This window comes from Pinus tabuliformis, chromosome 5_2 (assembly GCF_031772625.1).
Source record: "Pinus tabuliformis cultivar Carrire ecotype Pingquan chromosome 5_2, CPIR1, whole genome shotgun sequence".
In the NCBI taxonomy this organism is placed as follows: domain Eukaryota; kingdom Viridiplantae; phylum Streptophyta; class Pinopsida; order Pinales; family Pinaceae; genus Pinus; species Pinus tabuliformis.
In genome coordinates, this window is record NC_142306.1 from 985,492,498 (window position 1) to 985,504,408 (window position 11,911).

The 11,911-nt window shown below is 37.1% G+C and overlaps 1 protein-coding gene across 1 annotated transcript; it reads right to left on the reverse strand.

The window, feature by feature from the left end:
- Window positions 1-8,585: 8,585 nt before the first annotated feature.
- Window positions 8,586-9,933, reverse strand: LOC149162601 (adenylate-forming reductase 06235-like). The gene has a single exon (XM_089435744.1). It carries the CDS (start codon window positions 9,803-9,805, stop codon window positions 8,780-8,782), a length of 1,026 nt encoding a protein of 341 aa, XP_089291870.1. The 5' UTR covers window positions 9,806-9,933; the 3' UTR covers window positions 8,586-8,779.
- Between the last annotated feature and the right edge of the window lie 1,978 nt (window positions 9,934-11,911).

Below are 11,911 nucleotides of genomic sequence, written 5' to 3' on the forward strand. Positions count from 1 at the left end.
TTTCTAGAAGAGAACCAAAATCATATAGTTTCTTAGTATCAATTTTCGCACTAGAAAGTTACCTACCAATAACAAACAATCAAAAACTAACTATGAAAATCAATAATACATACAAAAATCCTTGAAGATTGAAGAATACAAGGGAATAAATGTCTTTGAATGATTTTCCTTGAGTTGACTAAATGTTCAACCTTTGCTTGGGTTAACTGGTTTTTTGGATTTTTTGTCTTTCCTCAAGAACACCTTGAAATCCTTAGTGTGAGCCCCAAGACATGACTTTGAAGAACTCAAGCCTAGTTGTCTTCTTCCTTAGACGAGAGATAGACCTTGTGAAGAATTCTAGAGTGATGAACTGACATGTCTTTCATATCTTTTCCATGCCATTCTTTTGTAAGGGAAGCCAACCATGGATCATCCAAATCCATATATCTTCTCGTAAGGCTTGTGCTTCAACTTCTTCCAATAGGAAGAAAACTATTTATTGTAGTAATAGATTTTACTTGTACTCTTCTCGAAAATTTTGCACAAGCTTTAGAGGATTTATGAAGGGCTTATGGACTTTTCCTTTTTCTGGGTGTAGGATTGATTAAATATTATGTTTCTCTAGAGACTCCTTCAGAGAGGAGAGAGACTCAAACCTATTTTTAGATCTAGGGATCTAGCCAAGATTTGAGGAACACTAAGCACTCAAATATTTTCTTCTTTGGGGGACTTTTTCCAAATCATCTTACTCTTTTTGACGAGTGTTCTTTGAGTAATTCATTTTCATTCATTTAACAAACCCCATAATAATATGCTTGTATTCATTACAAGGTGTACATCTAAAGGGGACATGTTCATAATCTAGAGATTGCTTCCAAAGACTATCTTGAAAATATATATCTATTGAAAGTGGAAGAGGATGAGAGATATTCATATAAAAACAAATCCAAGCATATGATGTCTACCTCCCTCTCTTAGTAGCCTATGAGACCTTGATAAAGTTGCCAATGGATTTGCCTATGTTTTAATGGTTTCCTCCTCCCAATATTGTTTTGCAAGAGAAAAGGGAACCCACATTGGGGTAGCGAGCAAGTCTTTCTTCTTGGATTATATTGCTCCTTCCAAAATCGCATGAAGACCATTGCATTATTGAAAAAATATAGTCCTCATTAAAAAACTCTTGATCTCTCTTCCAAGCTAAAATGATTGTGAAGAACCTTTTACCCCTAGCTCTAGTTCAATTTGACGTTGGAGGTACCATTTATTTTGAACATACCCAAACAAACACTTTTCAAATGACCAAAATATGATGCACTTGCATATCAACGCACGATCATGCATATATTGGATATATTCTTCGATCTTGTTAGATTTAATGTCATATTTTGATCTTGCACAACTTTTGGCATGCAACACCCTTGATTTCTAGCTCACCAAGTGTTAGGATATTCCGGCACATAGGAAATAGTTAAGTACAACTTGGTCTAGTATAGAGTTAGGTATAGAGTTAGGTAAAGTGTGTTTCTTTACTATGTACATTTTGTAACTTACAATCCGACGGTCACGATATGTAGTGATCTGACGGCTCATTCTCTCCTCGGTATTACCGACACTTGATCCGTGGCTTAACACCCGATTGGTCCATGATCTCTATTTAAAGAGCATGGAGGGTCATTTGTAGGGTAATCCGTCTATGAGAGAAGCATATGTAAATTTTCATTCTTTTATTAATAAATTGCCTAAAGTGGCCGCGTTGGCTCAGGTCGTGGACTGTTTCCCTCTTTGAGGGTTTTAACCACGTCAAAATACTAGTGTATTGATCTGTGATCTGTTTGTGATCGATGTCCTTTTGGTGTTCTGTCTGAGAAACTTACCCTGTAAATTCCTACATGGTATCAGAGCCAAGTTGAGGGCCGTGTCCGTTGGTGATCCAAATCTGAAGCCGGTAGAACTGCATCCGACTGTCGTTTCCTAGATCTACTGTTTCTAACTGCTTTCGGGCCGAGAGGATTGCTCTGTTGTGTTAGGAGCATCTGTTCCAGTGAGGAACCCCTTTCGTTTCACGCGAAAAGGTTTCCGGTAGCCCTAGCTGCGTCATTTTTAAGATCTGGAGGTATACAGTGTTTATTTGCAGTTTACAGTTATTTTCTCTCTGTTTATTTCGGTTTCAGTTTATTTAGCTTTTTTTTATTACCGGATCTATACCTTTCATTTCTTCGTATGCTCTTTGCCCTGCGACTTTGTGCGATCTGGGCAAATCAGAAACAAAAAAAGGATTTTTCTCATGCGTATGCTCTTTTCCGCTGCGCCTTAGTGTGATCTCGGAAAATCATAAACATTGAGGAAAATATTTAGTTTCTGGCTAAAGCTAACTTTGAGTTGCAAGGTTCGTTTTTGAAAATATCTAGTTTCCAGCTAAAGCTAACTTCGAGCCACAAGGTTCATTTTTTTTTGTATGTCCGTGTTGGGTTTTGTGTTTTTTTTTTTTGTAGGGAAAAAGAGCTTTCTCAAAGCAAGCACGCAACCCAAAGCATCAACCCCCCCCTTCCACCCCCCCCCCCTCTCTCTCAAACTTTTTGTATAGCTCACTTGGTGCAAAGCTAATTTGTGAGAGTAGAGGTCTTGGGTTCAAGTCTCCATTTCCGCACATTCCCGCACTTCGTCGACGACTTCATCAAATTTTCTTCAAAAAGCCATAACTTCTTCATCCGGAAGCTGTTTTTAGAACCGTTTTTTTTTAAACGGCCTAATTTTTCGAGATCTTTCCATTGAAACACTTAGTTTCAGCATCTATAGCTTCATTTTTTTTTAAAATGGAAAGTCCATGCCAAGTTATTCTTGACAGCACCAACTACTTCCAATGGTGGTCCTACATTGTGGATTTACTTAGAAGTAAAGGTCTTTATAGAATAGCCACAAGCCAAGAGACCAAAGCGAAAGATGAAGACAAGGCAGTTAAATGGGAAAATAGGCAAGACCAAGCACGTGGGTTGATAGGGATGTCTATTTCTCCAGATCTTAGATTCCATATTGCAGAACTTGATACTCCTGATGAAGCACTGCAACAAATTACTAAAGTCTTTGGAATTAAAAATGAACTTAAAGCCCATCAACTTGAAAATGAATTGCTTACATTGGACCCCAATAATTTTTCTTGCATTGAAGATTTTTATCCAAGTTCAAGACCCTTAGACTTCTCTTGGAAGGTGTTAAGGTTAAGAAAGAAGATAGTAGCCTTATCTACTCTATTCTTACTAAGTTGGGACCAGCCTATTCTGTGTTTGTTTCCACCTTCCATTCTACAAGAGAAGCCTTCATTTCTCAAGGACAAACCTACAAGTCCCCTTCCTTTGATTCCATTTGTGATTCTTTAATAAGAGAACAAGAAAAACTCTTACATCTTGGTCTTCTTCATCTTGGAAACTCTTCTAAGAAAGCATTAGCCGCCCAGCAGCAACCAAATCCAAAGAATCCTAAGAAGTTGTATCCTAAAAAGAATGGTCCTAAACCAATCAAGGGTCCTAAGCAATTTCAGCCTCAAAATGAAAAATCATTTCAACAAAATGATAAGACAAATAAAAACAAAGGGAAGAAGACTGATAGACATTGCAACTTTTGTAATCGAGATGGCCACTTAGAATCCAAATGCTTTAAGAAGATGGAAGCCTTGGAAGCAGTAATGAAGAAGCATAACATCCATTTGGACCAATCTTCAACTTCAACTTCATCTTCAGGAATGGCACTTTCTGCATGTGGTTATCAAGCATCTCGGTCTGGCTATGCACTAAATGTATCTTCTTCTTCTCATTCTCATGAGTGGCTCATTGATTCTGGAGCTTCTTATCACATGGCCAAAAACAAAGCCATGTTTTCTTCTTTAAATGATTGTAACACCAAAAATATATATGTTGGTGATGATAGATCTCTTAGTTCTGTAGGGACTGGAACTGTTCATCTAGACAATGGTCAGTTTAATGATGTATTATGTGTTCCAACCTTATCCTGCAACCTTCTATCTGTATATCAAATAACCCATTCAGGTGAAGGTAAAATCGTTGAATTTTCACCTCACAATGTTGTAATTAAGGACCTAAGAGATCCTAGATAGATTTTAGCTACTGGCATTGCTGATGATTCTACAAGGTTGTATAAGTTTCACAACTTTGGGTCATCAAATCTTCCCTCAGTATTTGTTGCTCATAATGATGAAGTGAGCAAACTTTGGCTTGAGCGATTTGGTCACTTAAACTATCGCTCTCTTCAGAATCTATGTAAAGAAAATATGGTGACAGGTCTTCCAATGGTATCTTGCAGAGATGGTGTTTGTTCCGGATGTGTACTCGGAAAACATCATTGGGACAGTTTTGAAAAACATGCCTCTTGGCACGCCTCAGCCCCTTTACAGCTCGTGCATAGTGATTTATGTGGTCCACTTCCAGTTGCTTCATTCTCTGGCTACAAGTATTTCTTAACTTTCATTGATGATTTCTCGAGACGCACTTGGGTATACTTCTTAAAACTCAAGAGTGAAGTATTTAACATGTTCTTGGCCTTTAAGGCCTTTGTTGAAAAACAATCTGGACATCAAATTCTTAAGCTAAGATCTGATAATGGCGGAGAATATGTTAAAAACACATTCATCAACTTTTGCACTGAGAATGGAATTCAAATGCAACATACTATTCCATATACTCCACAACAAAATGGTGTAGCTGAAAGGAAGAATCACACCTTAAAGGAAATGGCTAATTGTATGCTTCAATCTAAAGGACTTAGTCTTAATTATTGGGCAGAAGCAATTAACTGTGCAAATTACATAATAAATCGCACTCCTACTAAGGTTTTAAAGAATATCACTCTAGAAGAAGCATGGAGCTCAAACAAACCAGATGTAAGTCACTTTTGTGTTTTTGGAAGTGAAGCATGGGCCCATATTCCAGATGAGAAACCTAAAGCTTTAGAACCAAAGAGTGAAAAATGTATTTTTTTTGGATATTCTGAAGATGTCAAAGGATATAGACTTATTCCACTTACGTCCAAAAATGTTATCATTAGAAGAGATGTAAAGTTTGATGAAAATATATCGGCCTGCGAGCCTAGTTCGGCAGATGTGCCACCTCTCCCTATCTCTTCTACTTTTGAAAATATTTCTTCTTCAGATGATGAAAGCAAGGATGAAAATCCTCCCCCACCTTCTCAGGATTCTCCTTCAGCTCCTCTGCTTCCAAAATGGGTCCATGCTACTCGGGATGCAACAGGTGATCTTGCTGGTGATCCTACAGATCAACGACGTACACGTTCTCAGTTTGAGAGAGCCTCTTCTTTACTGGCTCAAGCTTCAGTTAATTATGATCCTGACACCTTTGCAGAAGCTTTAGGCCATCCGGATTGGGAAGCAGCTATGAATGAAGAATATCATTCATTATTGGCAAATGATACATGGGATCTTGTTCCTCTACCAAAGGGACGAAAACTTGTTAGATGCAAATGGGTTTACAGAACCAAGTATGGACGAGATGGGAAAGTTGATAAACATAAAGCTCGTCTTGTTGCTAAGGGTTTTTCACAAGTTGAAGGCATTGACTATACTGAAACCTTCTCCCCTATTTCCAAAATGAACTCTATCCGCCTTGTTCTTTCCCTTGCTGCCTCTTTCAAATGGGAAGTCCATCAGATGGATGTTAAATCTGCCTTCTTGCATGGGGACTTGCATAAAGAAATCTATATGGAACAACCTATTGGCTTTATACAAACAGACTCCAGCCTTGTATGTCGGCTTAAGAAATCCCTTTATGGTCTCAAGCAAGCTCCTCGAGCTTGGTATGCCAAAATGGATAACTTTCTTTTAGAATCTGGCTTCTCTAGGTGTCATTCTGACAATACTGTCTACACCAAGAAAGTGGGCAAGTCTCTTATTATTCTTGTTCTTTATGTTGATGATCTTATCCTGACTAGTAGTGATCCCAACCTTATAAACCATGTGAAGTCTAGCCTTAAAAGGAAGTTTGAAATGACAGACTTAGGACACTTACATTATTTTATCGGTCTTCAAGTCTTGCAATCCAAATAAGGTATTTCCCTTTCCTAGTCCAAGTATGCTTGTGATATTCTACGCCATTTTCACATGGAAGACTGTAAGCTAGCCCCTTCTCCCTTTCAGTCTGGGGTCAAACTTTCAGTCACTTGTACTTCTCCTGAAGTTGATGCTACCTTATACCGTCAACTTATAGGAAAACTTTTGTATCTAACCCATACTCGTCCTGACCTTTCCTTTGTTGTTGGCCTTGTTGCTCGGTTTATGCAAAACCCACGTGAAAGTCATTGGAAAGCAGCTAAAAGAATACTTCGTTATGTTCGAGGTACAGTTCAGTTTTGAATTCATTACAGTGCCGAAGCAGCTCCTCTATTGGTTGGTTTCATTGATTCCGATTGGGCTGGTGACCCTAATGATCGGAAGTCTACTGCAGGTTATGTGTTCACTCTTGGTTCAGGACCTATTACATGGGCTTGCAAGAAACAAGGTGCCATTTCTCTTTCTTCAGCAGAAGCAGAGTATCGTGGTGCCGTAGAAGCTAGTAAGGAAGCCTTGTGGCTTCGTCAGATCCTGTTAGAGTTTGGCTTTCAGCAGCAACATCCGACTACACTTTGGTGTGATAATCAAAGTGCCATTCAGCTATGCAAAGATCCAGTCCAACATCAGCGCAGCAAACACATTGAATTGCACATGCACTTCATCAGAAAGCTCATTCACGACCATGTTCTTGAAGTGCAATATTGTTCAACAGATGATCAAGTTGCAGACATCTTTACAAAGGCTCTCACAGAGGCGAAGTTCACTAAACTTCGATTTATGGTTGGAGTTCAAGAAGTTGTCACTAAGGGGGGATAGGCTCTAGTGCCTTCTTCCTTCTCCTATTGTGTCATATTTGTAAATCCTTCAATCCTATCCCAAGTTGTTCTTAAGGGGGGATGTTAGGATATTCCGACACATAGGAAATAGTTAAGTACAACTTGGTCTAGTATAGAGTTAGGTATAGAGTTAGGTAAAGTGTGTTTCTTTACTATGTACATTTTGTAACTTACAACCCGACGGTCACGATATGTAGTGATCCGACGGTTCATTCTCTTCTCGGTATTACCGACACTTGATCCGTGGCTTAGCACCCGATTGGTCCATGATCTCTATTTAAAGAGCATGGAGGGTCATTTGTAGGGTAATCCATCTATGAGAGAAGCATATGTAAATTTTCATTCTTTTATTAATAAATTGCCTGAAGTGGCCGCGTTGGCTCAGGCCGTGGACTGTTTCCCTCTTTGAGGGTTTTAACCACGTCAAAATACTGGTGTATTGATCTGTGATCTGTTTGTGATCGGTGGTCCTTTTAGTGTTCTGTCTGAGGAACTTGCCCTGTAAATTCCTACACCAAGATGCACCTAACAAAAGTTTCTCTGAGAAATGTTGCATGAAAAGGATGATGGAGATGAAGTTTGAAAGAAAATATTATTAGATCTTGAATATTTACAAAATCGTGAAACAATTTAATTATAGAAAAAAGAGCTTCCTCCAATAATATTTATCATAAATAACTATATAAAAAAACACAATATTTATTATTATAATTTAAAATAAAAATAAATAAAATAAAATAAAAAACAGTATATTTATAAGGTTAAAATAATTTTTTAATACTTTGAATTATGAAAAATTTGTGAAAAACTAATAAAAAAATATATTAAATGATTTTAAATATTTTAAACGACTTTTCTATTTAAAATTCTTTTATTAATGAAAAATTAATATATCTATTAAAAAAAGAATTACAAGTTAAAAAATAATTTAAAATAAACAACCATCTAAAAAACAAATTACAAGTTAAAAAATATTTTAAAATAAACAACCACTTAAAAAAACATAAAAAAAAAATTACAAAAATTTACAAGTTAAAAAATAATTTAAAATGCACAACAATTTAAAGAAAGGATTGCAAGTAACGAAGGAAAAATAAATAAATTAAAACTGAAAAACAATCAAAATAAAGTATTACAAGGCTCGGAGGGAAGGCAAAAATAAATTATAGTATGAAAAACAAACAAAAGGAAGTAATACACTTCCGTACTGTTCTCTCCCATCGCTTCGTTTCCCTTGAAGACTCTAAAGATAAGATTACGAGGATAGTGGTGAAGCTAATAATATTAAGTAATAATAGTTGTTTTTGGAAATATTTTAGGTGGTTTTTTTTCCAATTTCTCAAAAATTTATTAAAATCATAAGTAAGCTTTATATAATTAAAGTGGCAATAAAATTTTTCCAACGTAGTAAATATATAATCAAAAACTAATTTAAATAAACAAATCAAAATTTTACCTCAAATTTAACAACTCAATATAAATAATACAGCACCCAGAATCAAGAGAGGTCGATAGTGAAGTAGGGATTTGATCAGCAGTTTTACATCCGTTCTGCACATCGCTACTTCCTCCTGGATTGCCGGTCACGATCTCCACTTCAGCCCCCTAACTTCTCGCGCCTTTAACTGTCATGTCCGGAACGTTTGGTCGACCTGACACCGCGGTCTCCTGTGCTCTCCCTTCTACTTACGATCTCCACTTCAGCCCCCTAACTTCTCGCGCCTTTAACTGTCATGTCCGGAACGTTTGGTCGACCTGACACCGCGGTCTCCTGTGCTCTCCCTTCTACTTCCTTGTCTCTGAATATTCTAAAGATCAGACACGAGGCGATAGTGGAGGAAGCAAACAATACTGGGTGAATGAGAAGCAGCGGGTAAGTTGTACAGAATCAAGAGTCCCAGATTGGGCCAAAGGCTGGGATGCCCTCACTTTCACATCCATTCACCACATCCATACTTCCTCTTGGATTGCTGGTCACCATCACCACTTCAGCCCCCCACCTTCTCACTGCTTCAATTGTCATATCCGGAAGGTTTGGTCGACCTGACACCGCGGTGTCGTGGATAATCATCTTCTCCGAAGGGTAGCTCTTCAACATTGCTGTAATTTCTTCGCCGAAATTCTGTTCAATTCCCTTGGCCACCCAGATGACATATACATCGGCGGGGCACCGCTGCACAAGGAAAGACAGGAAGACGCAGATGCCCGACCCTGTTGCCACCACCACCACTCTTTTATACATGTTTATCAGGTATGGCAATCCTGCAAAGTGAAGTCCACGAACCCACAAGTGTGTGGGAGGCTCCGATACGAGTCGTCGGGTGAAGTCCCCAACGGCACCGGCCAGCATCATGTGCTCCTCCTTCCCGTCGGAGATAATCCCAAACGCGTGCCATTCCGACAGAGGCGATCGGCTGATTCTGCCCATGATGCCTGATTTTATTCCGCCTGGGAATTTTATTAGGCTCGCGTGACTGGAAAGTGCGAACGCTTTCACCGGAACTCTTTTCACGCATACCCATGGCAGGATTATCAGCAAAGTTATGATTACAGTGAACCAGAATTCCAGCTTCGTCACGGGATTCGAACAGCGAATGTTATAGGACTTGTCCAGCGGATTGTAGCTTGCAGTGAGTATGACGAATGCCCAAAGCATAGCGAGCGCCGTCCAGCCGGCGAAGCGGTGAAATCTTTCGAAGAGATTGTGGTGCAAATGACGTACTACAGGACATGCCGCGAGTGAGGATATGAACAGCAGGCCTAGAATAGCAGATGCAACGGCTATAATCTCATCAGAACTGCTTTCACGGTGAGAGAGCGTTTGGGCGAGCGAATAAATGAGCCACATCTTCGACGAAACACCACAGCCGCTGTGTATTCCTCCCACGCACTGGAGAAACGAAGTAGCGGCCATCTTTACGGGGAGTGGAACCCATGACCATCTGCCCAGCACCTTCACTGTGACCCAGAAGATGCATCTCAGAAAAGCCTCGCTTCGGCAGAGCACGGAGAGGAGAATGTTCCCGATGGAGACGACAGCGGTTTTCTCGTTAGCGTACGGAAAATAACCAGTGGCTGCTGCTACCAATCCAAGTATGTTCAGTGCCAAGCACAAAGTCAGGAGGCCGTAATAGACAGTAAGGAGGCCTTGGTCTAACAATATCGCTGACAGACGGGACTCTGCGGGTGATTTCTTGGACTGAGAAGCGTGCGGTGATAGCGGCAAGGAGTTCTCTATGTCGCCATGTTCATGTTGATAGACAGTGAGCTCATAATCCTTGTTGTCGTCCATGTCTGGAGCACAGAAATTGCCGGTTGCAGAACTATGCGTTGTTGGACTCTGCGAGTGCTATGAAGCAACGCTCGAGGACGAAGAAATATCATACACAATCGGGAGGCTGCGCTTTAATAGTTTTGTTTGATGTGGATATAATTTTTCATTTTAATAGGGTGGGAAAATCTATCTGAAGTTAAGTTGTTAATCAGCCAGCTTTGCATATATAATTTAAAAATGTAATTTGATTTATTACTATTTTTTTAATTTAAATGAAATAGTTTTTTGCATAGACAATTTTATAGTATAAATAGTTATTATTAATTATTGAGTCGAGAAGTTATGAAAGCGTCAAAATAGTGATAAGTTCGTAGTGACAAATGCACCCGGCCCATTCATTACTATTTAAAAAACCACGTTCCTTAAGATGATTCGCTGATAATTTTTTAAAAATAAATTTAAACTCTTATACTTATCCGATTTATTGAAGCATTATTATATTTCCTTGTACCTAAACTTTTAACCAATAACTTTCAAACCAAAATAAAAAATAAAAACGTGAGAATTATTATAATATATTTCTGGTTATTTGTTTACATAATCATATGTTAGTTTACATACTTGGGACGTGGAAATTGATCGGCTCAGTTAAACGTGATTCATTCTTTTATTTAAATATTTGAAACTACTTCTGCTTGATCCGTCATCAAACCTTACATATGGAAAGGTAATGTATAATGCACGTTCCGTGGTGCTCAAACCTGCTCTCTCAAAGGTTGTTTGACTTCCGCATTATCCCTCATTATTCATTAAATATTGAAAGTCCATGTATAATCCATAATCAGTCATCGTCGAGTCTGGTATTTCAAATTTTCTTGTTAAACTTGGATGGTGGTGTTATGTTTTTATGTATTATTTCATTTAAGATTATTTATAAAATGTTAATTTAGGTTTTTTTTAATGTATATAAATTTAATTATATCATTTTTAAATATTTTTAAAATCTAAATTATATAATTTTATATTTTTAAATTATTTTTAAAATTAAATATATAATGGTGAAATATTTGTTAAAAAATATTTAATCTATCTTATAAAATATGTATTAAAAAATATTCTATACAATATTCAATATTCATTATGATAGAGTATTTAATGTTTTAATTTTATTTATTCATTAGCATAGAGTATTTTATATTCCAATTTTATTTAGGATAATGATATAAGTAATATACACAAGATTCATTATGATAGAGTATCTTATATTCCAATTTTATTTATTCATTATGATAAAGTATCTTATATTCTAATTTTATTTAGGATAATGATATAAGTAATATGATTCATTTATTTATTTTTAATTATTTCAATTCAACAAATAAATATATTTTATAGTTTATTATTATTAAAAAATTATATATTTTTGAAAAAATTTGATGGGCTTAATATTTATTTTAAAATTATATATTATTATTATATATATTAAATAAAAAAATCCTACATACCCATTTTAATATTTGACTTTTAGGTTTTTGGAGCACTTGTAAATGATGTGATGTTATAGACCTCATCATTTATTAAATATTAGAAGTTAATGTGTGACTTTAGTTACTTGGAGTTTTTGTAGCTAGATTAATAAGTGTGATGCAGCATAATCCTTGTCTCTATTGCTAATTAATTGATTCTTCCCCACAAAGTTTTCCACACAGTGTAAGCTCTCTACATAAGCATTTGTTCTCCACACAA